Source organism: Apaloderma vittatum, unplaced genomic scaffold (assembly GCF_000703405.1).
Source record: "Apaloderma vittatum isolate BGI_N311 unplaced genomic scaffold, ASM70340v1 scaffold29916, whole genome shotgun sequence".
NCBI classification, from domain to species: Eukaryota; Metazoa; Chordata; class Aves; order Trogoniformes; family Trogonidae; genus Apaloderma; species Apaloderma vittatum.
The window spans coordinates 1,441-14,985 of NW_009720550.1; the positions used below are offsets into that span (position 1 = coordinate 1,441).

Consider the following 13,545-nt stretch of genomic DNA (forward strand, 5'->3'; position numbering starts at 1 on the left):
TTAAAAATCAAACCAAAAAAAAAAAAGATTGCAGAGGGAGAAGTAGTGGCAAGACTTGAGTACTTACCATCTTGGTCTCCCAACAGCCTTGAGGCACAGGAACGGTAAGGCAGAAGGCTGCAAACTTGATTATGCTGGACACATTGCACCAGAACTGTTGTGTCAGTATCTTGAGCTGGTTTTCAGCTATGACAAAAATAACCTCAGGCACTATTTCCCGGCAGTGAGTCAGGGCCCATAGCTCCCGAGTTTGATTCTACTTAGGAGGCACTAACACTCGCATCTTGCCATTTTCCATGAAAGCAGTATCTTTGGTCTTGTTTAATCAATGTAATTAATGTTGTGGGGGGTTTTTTCTATTTGTAGCTGATATATGATAGCTTTGCCCATTATCTGGTAACAGAGAAGGGTTATGATGAAGACTTGCTGACTCTAGCTCCAGACAGCTTAGACTTCTGGTGAGTATGGTGAAAATAACAGAAACTTTCTTCATAACTTCCTTTATGCTGTCACTTTTGCAAAGCTTGGAAAAGAGCTTATTAGGTTGTCACTATGATTGTCAAGCCCAATAGATAAATACAAAACCATGGTTTTAAATAGTTGTTCAGACAAGTATTTGTCGTTATGAGATACTTCTTAACGTGATATTTTGAAGAGAGAACTGAGCATCCCAGCTTTCTTTCTTTGTGCTTCTACCTGTCTAGACACAAGCCTTTTAATCTGACTTACACCTTTATTTGTCTATCTCCTTTGTCTTCTACCTTCTGTTCAACTGGTAAATTCCGTAACCATCAGAATTTAGAAATTTTTACCTTGCCTAATGCGGTTTTGTTTGTGTAGGGCAGAATAATCCCAGCAGCCTTTTGAGGAACTGAGGAAAGGTGACGTGCCAGGTGGTAGCCCCTGAGTGGCACATCAGGCACAAAGCTGCGATGCGGAAGACTGAAATGCAAGTTCCTGCTCTGAGCTCAGTGGCCTCTGAGCAGGGCCTTGAATGTGATCTCTGATCTTTTACCTTTAATACGTTATTATCTAGGCCACGGGAGTGGAGGCTTGAAGGCCGGGTTATCACTAAATCTTTCAGGAGAAGCAGAGGAGTTTTTTGGTTGGTTTGTTTTTGATGGTTGTTTAGATGATCTTTTAAGATCCCTTCCAACCCCTAAAATTCTGTGATTATTGAGTAAGAGATTCGATCAGTTGTGTTTAAATTTGATATTTGACTGGATGGTTTTCAACAAGATCAATTTCAACTTTCAGGAAGCAAGCAATGTATATGTATTTTGAGGCATCTGATTCGTGCAATCCTTTGCTAAGATCTAGACAGCCCAGCCTCCATCCATTACTGAAGCTGAGGGTTCATGAATGTGGACCTGCAGGCCCACTGTGCTGGTAGCCTTGTGTTGGTGCTACTTGCCTGGTGTCGTTTGTGAAAGGCTAGAGTCTGCTTGCTGCCATCATGGCCTATTTCTTTCCTGTGTGTACCTTACTACAGAGTATGAAAGTGCCATTACTTTTTTAGTCTTGTTTATTTGTTATCGTTCTAGCCACTGAACCCTTAATTAATTTTTCAAACAACCTAACTGAATCCAGATTTGCTTATCTGGAAGGTACGGGTTTGTTAGGAGAGTTAGGAACTCTTGTCGAGTGTCTGTCCTGTGCTTCGTTAGCGCTAGCTGGCATGGCAATGCTTCTGCTTGACATTTTCCTTGGAGATTCAGTTGCCTCATTTAGAATGATACTCTACTCCTCTCTCCCTTGATAACTGGTGTTATCAGTCTAGTAAGTATAATCAGGGAACTTGTATTAAAGAAAGGTATTTTTTCTTGGTGACAAACGACTTGAATATCACATTTCTTAGTTGTATATGTTTGGACCTTAATCCTCCAACCTTGTCCATATGAACAATCACTGAACTCACTGACCAATGGAACTGGATTTATTTAGTAGGAATTTACTATGTGAGTGAAATCCAGTCCTCATTGTAGTAATATTTATTTGCCATATATAGAGCATTGTTCAAACCTGTGTGTATTTGAAGGGTTGTGACTTTGTTGTTTTAGTGTAGCATCACCGGATAGCTTCTGTAACTACATTTCACTGATATATAACGAGGCATTCCTCTGAAAGCATTAATTTTTTGTTTTTAAAATTACTCTTAGTTGCAAAGGCTTGGTGTTGGATATTGAAGAAGGAAGCTTCGTGAAACTTGCAGAAGATGGAACAGTTTTAAGGTAATATTGACAATAAGTTTCTATCGTTAAACAAACCCCAAAATCTTATCCTTTTTCTGAAAGTTTTCTCCGTTTTATTAAATATCTAAAATAATAATTGGAGTGTACATTCCTTTATTAGTTGTAAAAGTTTAAATACTCTTTGGCAGTGTGGTGCTCAGTTTTTCTTGATGTTAAAAATGCAGTCTTCTCCCAAATTTCTGTGTATCTCAAAATTTCTGAGTATCTCATTCTCAATAGGCATCAAAGACTTTGAGGGTATAGTGATCTTGAAAATAAATTTTTTGCACTGCCTAGTGATGTATTCTTTGTCCAATACTACTAAGATCCAGGGCAAGTTTTTTTCTCTGGTTTGTGACTAACTTGACTCAGAGTCAGTGTTAATGACTAATGCTAATGATGGGAGCACCATTACCTTTGTACCATACACGTGCAAAATTCTGCTCGTTTACAACATATAATTTAGATAGCCTGAGGTAAATTAAACACAGAATCTGATATTCACTTTTAAAATTCTATTGTGGTTTTGTTGTGTTTTTTTTTCCTCTTGAAAACTAAATTTTGTCTTCAGTCATCATTTCAGTACATCCTTTCTTCCTCTTTGCCTCTTTTTTTGTTAAAAACATAGAAGACTGCTATTTTTAATCACAAATCTGAAAAGTAAATATATATAAAGTATATCAATCCCATTCACATTTCCCTTTTCCTCTTTTTTCCCAAAAAAAAAAGAAAGTTCTGTAATCTAATATGCAAGATAGACTCCACTTTTTTTTTTTTCCCCTTCTCGTAGCATTTGGTAGAGGTTGCTTGAAGAAGCTAGGAAAAATCAGATCTCATTGGAAGAAGGGAAGAAATGCTTGTGAGCCTCTGCGGTGTATCCCAAAATTCATCTAGTACCATGAATTTCAGAGTACTAAATGCAGATTTCAAGACCAGAGGGTATACAGCATTAAAGGGAAGAGTGGTACAGGGTTACTTTTCCTAACATTAGCTACATTTGCTTCAAAACTGGAGTCTGTGTGTTCTTTTGGGGCCCAGTTTGATGGTCAAGCTAGTTGATTTTTAGATCCTGAAAAGGCTTGTGCCTACTTCTGTATTACACAGCTGCTTGCAGGGATCACACTAGCACTTTTCCATAGTTCTGCCCTGCATTCTGTGAATGTTACCAGGCTTCAGAATGATGTATAGGCTTTCTGCACTGTGTTTTGTTGTGCAGTGTATATTGGTAGTTCAAGTATAGCTAATGTCCTCACACAATTGGGAACGTTCGAGCAATACAGAGTGATTGTGTTAGCAGGTGAGGGACAGTAGCTATGCCCCAGCCAACCAAACCTCTGCGTAGTAAGGCTTTTGTGGAGGACTGCAATGTATATGATAAAAGCTTAGCTCCTGGGAAACTTCTAAATTACAAAGAAAGTTGCTTTTGATCAACTTACGTGCACCTCAGAACTCAGGTGCAATGCATTGCTTTGCACAAGGAGTAGTTTGGCGCTTTTCAACTTTTTTCTTCTTCTTTCCATTTTTTTTTTCCTTTTTCCCCTTTTATTTATAAATAACTTAATGCATCAAACAGGGCAAGCCATGGTACGAAGAGCTTGACATCCGAAGAGATCCTGGAGACCTACGGAAGGAGGGAGTGGAAGCATTTTAATACAGTCAGTGGAATGGTTTCCCGCTCAGGTAGCTATACCTTAGCACATCATCATCTTTGACATTCCTGTGCCTCCTTCAGTGCGTCATATTACCACAGATATTTAGAAATACTTGAGCTGAGAATTACTGGAATAGGTAACTGTTGGGGGGGGAGAGTTGGGGGTTTTTTATTTATTTTCAACTTCTAATACTAGAATTCAACTTAAATTTAGGTCATAAATGATGAGACAAATGAGCTGTGTTTTGGCTATAGAGATGAACACATTGTTTGTTGAGGAAGTAGACTGAGATTACCATCCTACTCTCATTTAGGACATATTTGTCGAATCTTAAATCTTGCTTAACTGTTGACTCATCAGTGCTGTTACTGGAGGCCTAGGTGCAGTCGCAAAGAACAGAGCCGGTCTGGAAACAAAACTTTACCTCCTGCAACTGAAGCTTCTTGGTTTTAAGATGAGAGTCACTTTGAAGGCACTGTGGTTAGGTTTGCACTCTTACTCTGTGCTTCCTCTCAGTTTTGCTTTGATCTTGGCAATTGTGAGCAATACACATTAAGCGCTTGGCTCTGTCTACCTCAAACTAGAACAGTGCTCCGTCGTGTTGTGCTATGTAATGGAGATATTTTCCCTCTGATTTTGCTGACATAAACTTGTTCGTGATACTCAAAACTGCAGGTAATGTTTTGCAACAGGGTAGAAGAGAAAGGTTTCCTTTGGTCATGCAGCAAGTGTGCCTTTCTTATTAATTGAGAAGTGCACTTGATCTCTCATGTGAATGTCAATCCCTGTACTGTTGTTTTCTTCTTTAATATACAGCACAGACAAGATCATGAATAGTTAACTATCACTAGTTAAGTAATTTCACTCCTAGGAAGGGGGTGTTGAATGTGACCTCAGTCTGGGGGAACATTTGCGCTCTCCTGATTTAGTTCTGATTTGGGGACTCACATAATAATGTGGGCATGCTTCCCCTTGGGCTAAGGCACTGTCTGCAGCATCTGTGTGCAAAAGACAAGACTACATGTAAGACCAAATGTTTCTAAAACAACTTCTCAAACCATTTATTTGTGTTTCCACTGCTGAGGAACTACATATTTTGGAACAGTTGAATGATACTGTACTCTTAAAACTCATCTGTTCCACCTTAACTGTTAGAACTTTAAAATGCATTTTCAAAGTCTCGCTGCCTGGATGCAGGTGAACAACTTTCAGTTGCCAAATATGAAAATCAGAAGTGGGAATAAAGACTAACGGAAATTGGGAGGAAGATAGTATTTGTTAGCAGTGAAATCCAGATAGAAGCTTATATTATTACTTAAATTTGTTATTTGTAATTAAAACATACAGTACGGATTTTTAAAAGTAGATTTTTTTTTCTAATTATTTTTTCCAGCTAAATACTATTTGTATGATAATTATTTTGACCTGCCAGGAGCTCTCTTGTGTGCAAGGGTTGTGGACAGCTTAGATCAGGTAAGAACTGGATTGTTTGAAACTATGTAACGTGTTATCTTTCTCTTCCTCCACCACACTTCCTGCATGCGTTATTAAATGCATCCAAATAGTGTGTTCAACGACGTGAAGATTTTGAGATTTTGTACTTGTTTGGATTTTTTTATTTTGAACTTGGTGTATTCAAGTTGGCTCTGAAGGTAATTGGGAGCTACATGGCATGTTCAAAATAAATGTACTTCCACCAGAGGGCACAAATAACTAGGATACGAATAGAAATGCACTGTTTTCTCAGGTTTTCTCTGTGATATGTAGAATATAGTTCTTAAAATCTCCTTTAATTATACTTGATGATACTTGAATTAAATCTAATGTAAATCTGAATAACATTTTGCTAATTTGCAAGGTGTTAATGAGTTGAAAGCTTAATTCCATCTTTTTTTTACACTTGTTTTTGTCTTAAATGTATTGATCTGCATATACAGATGTAAATACCCCTCTAGAATAGTATCCAGTTTGCTTTTTTTCTCTGCTAAAAATAAGCTAATTCCTAAGACAGAAAATAAAATTGTTTGAACCTTTTCCAGTGCTTTTTAAATAGATAGAATGTCCTAAATCCTATCTTTGAAGTCTAATGCTAGTTGATTTTGTTCTGTCAAAGTAGGCTTGAATCTTTTACTTGTGTTTAGCTGGGTGTAAAAGAGGGTTCTCGTACAGTAAGTGTTTTGGTGTCAAAAGAGTTGTGATGTAATCTTCTGGCTAAAGGTACCAAAGAACTGCAGCAACTGAAAACTGCCAATACTAAGCTTTGTCTGCAGAGCATAGTTCAGAACTGTGAGAAGGATATCTGGCATCCCTTTGGGTATCAGCTAATTCGATTCTTTAGCCTCCACTCAGAAATAGCATGCTGAGTAGATTGCTGCCAAAGTCCAAGTGCTGCATAAAGAGTTAGCTAAAGCTAGCTTATCAGCAGGCACTGAGGACAGGTGCGCCATAAGACTCTTATTTTCCTAATTGATTAATCTCCTTCCTCCAAGCTGTTCATAGCTTAGAACCCTGTCTGAGATGTAACACATATATTGTATTAGTTTAATGTAAACTCAGCACAAATCACCTGATTATTGAGAGAGAAAGCATGTCATAGCATGTGTGTAATAAGCTTTCACATTCAGTTACTAGTCCTGAGCTGGAGCACTGACCCTGGATCAGTGCCATCTTCAGCCAGAGAGAATTAAACCTGTGCCTTTTCTCCAGAGAGCTACTTAAAGTGAGTCATGCACCCTCTTCATCAGCTAGCACTTCTTGAATATTTTAGTCGAGGTTGTCCAGTTTCAGCAGCCCTCCTGTTGAAAGCACTAAACAAAAAAAAGCAAATTGCCAAAGTAAGGAGCAAGCCAGCCACATGAAGTATGAGGGGAGATGACAGTTGAATCCATCCGCCTCAAGGTCACTGCTAGTGTGTGCTAGTGCCATCGCCACTAGACACGTGGGTGCTCGCCAGCATCTGCTGAACACAGCTTTGTCTAATGACCTTGGTTAGCAGCTAACTGAAGTTTGACATCTATGAAACCTTTTCTCAGTATTGGTTCTTTCATGAATTTCTGTGGCAGCTTGGTATAGGAAAGGATTTTTTTTTTAAATAAATAAATGAAAGACAGAGCATTATATCTTTCCTGATCTTAACCTGTAGAGCTGGTGGATGGTAAGCAAACTGCTATGGTGCTCATTAGTCATGCACAAAAGGCCTCATTTGTGTGACTTTCTCGATGTGAAATTGAGTGGACTGTTGTTCCTGAAGCCTCCATAAGCAGATTAGGCCTGAAATAGCAGTCTACTTCAGTACATATAAGCTACATGGTTTTGGTTGGTGATGTTAAGGTGGTTTTCTGTTTGGGGTTGGGGTTTTTTTCAGTTTCTGAATGTTTCCCTCTAGAAAATGCTTTATGCTTACAAAATCAGTCATTATTTGGGCATCAGCATCAGTGCAGTGGTCAGGACGCAAAGTGGCAATGCTGTGAAATCTACTGATGCTTGCCTTGAAATTTATTCTAATGTAAGTGCGGAAAGCCTCTAACAACACTACAGAGATGCTTTCCAAAACTCGCAGAGCCTATACTACCTGCCTTGCTGCTGCTGGGTTGCCTTCTAACTCTGAGCACCTCTTAGGCTGCGTAGCTAAACTTCTGCTCTGTAGTATTGGCTGTCTGCTTAATTGCACCTGTTTAATTCTGCACTCCTAAAACTTGTGGAGTTTGAGAGTGCGGTGGGGCTCAGCTGGTTGAGTTTTTTCTCTCCCTTGGTGAGATGCTGAAAGGGTGGCTGAGGTCAGCTGGAGCTCTGCTGTGCCTGGGCAGCTTTCTAGGAACGGCACTGTTCAGGAGCGCCGATCGCCTTCCCCTGTCCTTCTGCCAGAGCTGGAGTTTGGCAGTCTTCGGAGTACAAAGCAACGCAGCACTGCCCAGCCTGGCTTCCAGATGAATGTTTTATACAGTGTTTGGGATGGAGTTATTGGGAGAAAGGTATTACCTCTAAATTATAGCAAAGGGGTTTGCCAGTTCTGAAGGTGGAAGGTGGTAAATGGTGTCTGCCTGCTAATTAGGTGCAGTATGTGCAGCTCTAGGCACTTTTTCCCAAATGTCAGTGGGGTGACTCGTTCAGTAAGCTGCTGTTCTATGTAATGCCCCCCTTTGCTGTAACATTTTAGAGTTCCTCACAAATATGAATCCTTTCTACTTTACCTTACCCCACCATAACCATCTGAAATAGACAACTTGTCTGTGGTTACCTAAGTTAAGTTGGGTGCTACTGAGTCATGATGTGCTGAATCCTGCTGTCTAAGACTGTTTTACTCCAAATATCTGTGTGTGTTAATGGCATTCCTAACTGTTCCAATATGACACCTTAAAATAGCTGATGCTTGATATAATGACTAGTTTCCTTTTGGCACTTACAGCATGATGGTCCAAAAAAATATGACTTCTGGAAAGACATGGTGGCTGCTATCCAACATAATTATAAAATATCAGCATTTAAAGGTAAGTTAGTTCACTGAAAACGTACTGTAATAGCTGAAAATACTACATGTGCTTGCCAGAGCAAATACATTTCCAAGTACTCTGTAGGCTACTCAACACAGCTTTTGTTTTTAAAGCTTATAGTTGTGCTGAAGATACATGTTTATATTGGGGTAAGACATCTTTGTCGTTACTCTTTCTATTTCATTTAGCTGAAACTGGTTTTCTGTCTTTAATAACACTTGTGATGTGCTGCTTCACAGAATTTAGAGGAAAAGTGGTTTCATACCATGATTGGTATGGTAACATGGACATCCTTGAACTGTATTCTGATTCTGTTCCCTGTGTTCTTGTAATCATAAATAAAATCAGACATGAATGGGGAAAAAGAAGTTCTAACTAGTAATTGTTAATTTGCTTTAGTACTTTAGTCTTTATTTGAATTCCTTGTATAGTATTGACAGAATAGTGAGAAGATAGTTGTTTGGTTCTAAACTTAATAAAAATTGCAGAGGAATTTTTTTTCCTCCGTGCAAAGCCAGGCTTAGCATACTGTAACATAAACTAAAGCTGGGAAACATCTTGGATATACTTCAGCTAGAAATTTATTTTCCTTCTTTTACAGACATAACTTCTGGGTTTCTACTGGGCATATAAAATAATAGATTGATAATAAAGACTAACCATCCTGTGTGTTCACACAGTGAATCGAAATTATTTTTAACTATGGAGGTTTTTTGTAGAAAGATTATACACAGCTCAGTTTAGAATTCTCTGTCATTTTGCTAACAGTATTTTCCAATATAATTACCGCTGTTGATGCAACATTCATTAGGCCAGGGTGTAGTCTGGACCCTCTTAGAAGTGAGCTTTTGTTATTCGCAGCTGTACTACTTGCTATATTCTTTCCAAATGTGACTGAGAAAATTGTCTCAGAGATTTCAAACAAAAATAGAAGTTAATGTCAGGATGCATGTTGTAAAAGACAGCAAGATAATACTAAAATATTTTGTTTGCTATTGTTACTGAGTTTCCTTTGGAGCTTAGAGTGTGACTGATGTTTAAGAATTCCTCTAGGAACTCATTCATAGCTGAGATAAGGTATTCTTTCCTAATTAACTGCAACTATTTTTTTAGCGTTTTTATTAATTCTTTTTTGAAATCATGACAGCTCTTCGTTTTAAACCAGCATTTGATAAAGAGAATAATTTTTAAAAGTGCTCTAAGGAGATTATTTAGCTGAAGTCTAAAATTTGGACTTGGTTTTATTTATGTGTCTGCCTGTGTGTACATGTGTTCTTTTATTCATATACCTACCTATCAGGTACCTATTTGGATATGTAAGCTGAAATTTGCATACAAACAGATATGTGATAGGTCTTAATCCTTTCTAACTTTTATCACAGTTGGTACCTAATTTAATACACCTCATTCTTTACTCTCAAAGTCTTGAGGCACATGCACAACAGTGCTGAAGATACAAGAAGCCTTAGTAACTGATAGACATGGGTTTTAGGGTAAAGCTTTGTGAAGTGAAACAATATTTGAAAGTGCTACCTCTGTCATGCATCCCTTTGGAAGGCTTTATAGTGGTTTTATTTTCCTTTCAATAACATGGTCCAGTAGATAAAGCACTGAACAGGGAGTCAGAAGAACCAGAGAGAATTTCTTCCTCTATCGCTTATCTGTGATATTCCCATGGATTATCTCTTTTTGCTTTGGGTCCTTTTGTGAAATGACAGGTTTGTGGTCACAGCCTGGCCTGAAAACCACAACCTCTTGACTTAACTTCATGCCCTTGATGACTTGTAGAGGGTTTAACCCTTCTGAGAAAAGAAGGACTCATTAACAGTTAGTCAAGGTAAAACTTCAAAAGCCAACTTATTAAGTGGCCAGTTGAGGAGACGCAGAGTTCCCAAGTTGAAACGATTTCTCAGAGGTGCCATTGTCAGTGATGGAGCAGAACGACTGACCATTTTATTTCTTAAAATCCGTGGAGTGTTTGCAGTTCACTTTGGTTTGTTGTCAGTATGCCCTTGTTTCTCTATGTCCCTTCTCCTTTTCACATGATTTCTTTGATCATAATCAGGTGTCTGGTGGATTTTGCTTTTCATTGTCTTAGCTATGGTAATTGCCTTAGATAATTGCCCTATGATTATTTTTTTTTGACGGCTCTTTCAGATAGGCATGATTGTCCTGACTGAGTTTAATGAAGGGTATTAAGTCACTCTTCTACTTGTAAAGAAGTGAAGAACTGAGGCTTGCAGAAGGAAGCTAAGAGGGTTCCAAAATAGTCTCATATTATTCGGACCTTCCTTTGTGAAGACTCACTCAAAAAAATTGGGAGAATTTATTAAACAATACTGTCAGAAAAGTGTGATGTCAGATAGGAATGAACACAGATATTCATATTTACAAAATAATAATTTCTTACCTAATAATACCTACAAGAGTGGCCTCTGCAATTCATCTCCAAGTTGAGCATTAAATTACTTGAGAATACTTTTTGTAAATCTTTAACTCATTACTGGAATGTTTTGCAGCTTTAAGGCTATTAATATTACTTTCGTAACAGCGCTTCACTTACTGTATGTTTTATAGACATGAGTCAAGACCAATTTTAAAGGAAACATCGCAATGCGTTTTACACTGTATAAATACGTGGACAAACATCCACAACACATTATGGAAACAGAGTTAGATATTCAGAGTGGTAATGAGGGCTTGAACTACAATATAATTATTTTGGTATGAAAAATTTCAGATTTGGTGATTTTTTGGACAGACGTTTTGTAGGAGGAAGTTGCCTAATATAAATTTCTCAAAGGAGAGTTCTGTAAAATTTCTTTTCTTAAAGACTGCTTTCTCTCTTGTGTGATTGTTTTTCCCTATAATTTCCCTGACACTTCTGAAAACTATAGCATCTGTGGTTAGATTGAAAATGATATATTTGTAATATTTTCAATCCATTTGTAAGATTATGTTTCATTTTGGAAGTAAAAAGATCATGACTAATATGGCAGCAGAGACTTCATAAATTGCCCGTAAAAAGGCTTGAAGGGATCTGCTCTCAAGTTTCAAGGATGCATCTGTCACTGGACGTCTTTTACAAAAAGCAATATTATCAAAGAAAGAAAGTGCTAACTTAAAACCTATTTTTTTAATAACTTGCATTTTGGGGTGTTTTTCTTTTTATGTGATTGATCGGTATTCTGAAATAGCATGCTGTTACATGGAAAGTGTTACTTTGGCCAGGAGAACTTTGGATCTTTCTAAACCACTCCATCCTGTCCCCAAAAATGTGCGTGCTTATGCATACACACAGATGTTTGTGATCACAACTTTATGGTGGTACCCTGTTGTCTTGGCAGAAGATCTAGATGTCTGTGATGTGTGTGTTTATATATTTTATATGCAACTTCAAATACAAGAAACAAAAATCAAATATGCTTTTCTGGCCAAAGAGTCCTCCAAAAGTTCTGCAAAACTTTAGAAATTCCTGATGTTGATTAGTCCAGTGATGAGAGATTTTGTCTTAATTGTGAAAACCGCAACAAACATAGAAGTGAATAAATTTGGCGCAGTTTTCTGCTCTGCTTTCCAGCTAAACACAGAAGGGATTATTTGGGTGCTTCATGTGTTTGACAACATAAGGCTTCCAAAATATCAGAAATTATTTGAAAGTGAGTTTTATTATTATTACAGGCTCTTATGTTTTCATTTTAATCTCATATTGGATTTTCTTCCATCTAATACCCATGATCCAGAAGAGATGTGGTTTATCTTTAGATAGGTTGCTGATCTTCATGTGGAGAAAATATTAAAAAAAAAATAATCTCATAAAACTTCTCAAAGTACCCTCTAAACTGAGAATCCAAAGCTAAAAGCAAGATTTAAATTGTGCTTGTACCACAATTTGATGTGAAACCTGTAGCTTTTACATGTTGAGTTGCTTTCTTAAGTACTTAATATCTGAACAATTACAAAAAGCCTTCAAAAAGGTGTGCATTAGGTACTGAGCTGTGGGCTTTCCTGAAGTCCTAGGTGCTCACTGGAGAAACAAAGATGTTAAAGGACAAAATCTGATTTAAAGTGGGTGGATGATAAGAATTAGTGAGCTATGCTTTTTTGTTTGGGCCCAGTTTCTTGCACAGAGCCTAGTTGAATGAAATCACGGGACAGTACTGCTGAGCACCAGGCATCTCCAGCAGTTTTGGACATGTGCTGTGGCATACATTTCACATGTAAAGCAATTAACCAGAAACTTTACAACTACTGAGCGGTATTTTCCAGCTCCGGTACCCCGTTCCTCTATTTGTTTCCGAAACAAAAGTGCCAGATTGGTTGAATGTATGAGCAGTGACACATGCTATGTTTAAATACTAGAAAGTTCTGTTGAACTAATGCAAGTGACTGCACAGGAGAATGTTTTTAGTGCAAAAAAAAAAAAGGGAAGAGAGAATTCTTAGGAGATTTGTAATTAATATTTGGCATAAAACAGGAAGCTAGAAAAACAGGCGTTAGACTATTTAGGCTCAAGTGTCTTGAGTTTTATTCTGGCTTGAATGAAAAAGTCTTGCAGGATTGCTACTTATAAATTGTGGTACTATCACTGTGTTATTTCCATATAAACGTTTGTGTGCAGTGTTTACAGTAGTAGTATGAATTTGCTTGCCTAGGTTTACTTGGTTCCTAAAATAAGCAGATCTAATATTATGCTCTCTACTTAAGCATTTATTATTTTGCCAAAGTACACCCTAAACCACAGGCATAGTAATCCAGCAGCACTTAATAAGAGGAGAAGAAACAATTTTGCAGAGTTACTTTGTTGGTATGGTTTCCGAAACTTTATATAGTTTTGCTTGCCGTGTATCAACCTAAAGTGTGTTTGCATTTTTAATTAATCCCAACATATTATCAAGTACTTAGGAAACTGTTGATTTCAAATGTATATAGCATAAGAAACCTCAGGTTCTATTTGCATGAAGAAATGGTAGCATCACAAATCTTTTAAACATAGGCCTATATACTTTTAGTGCAAGTGGTTAGAAACTTCTCTTTAAAAAAAACGAAGCGAAAATAACAGTTCAAGAGCTCATAGGGTTTTGTTGTATATGATACTTTTAAAGTACATGAATGGTAACTGTCACTGAAGGAAATGTGTGCTTGAACTAGCACTAATTTTACTAAGCTAGT

The 13,545-nt window shown here is 37.6% G+C and overlaps 1 protein-coding gene across 1 annotated transcript; it reads left to right on the top strand.

Annotated features, from left to right (window-relative positions):
- Positions 1-366: 366 nt before the first annotated feature.
- Positions 367-9,564, top strand: LOC104275177 (5'-nucleotidase domain-containing protein 1-like; the record flags this gene model as incomplete). The annotated part of the gene is made up of 6 exons (XM_009871055.1): positions 367-458; positions 2,160-2,231; positions 3,805-3,911; positions 5,277-5,356; positions 8,289-8,370; positions 9,521-9,564. Coding segments are annotated over 6 exons (477 nt in total), but the record flags the coding sequence as incomplete, so codon positions are not given.
- Positions 9,565-13,545: the final 3,981 nt, after the last annotated feature.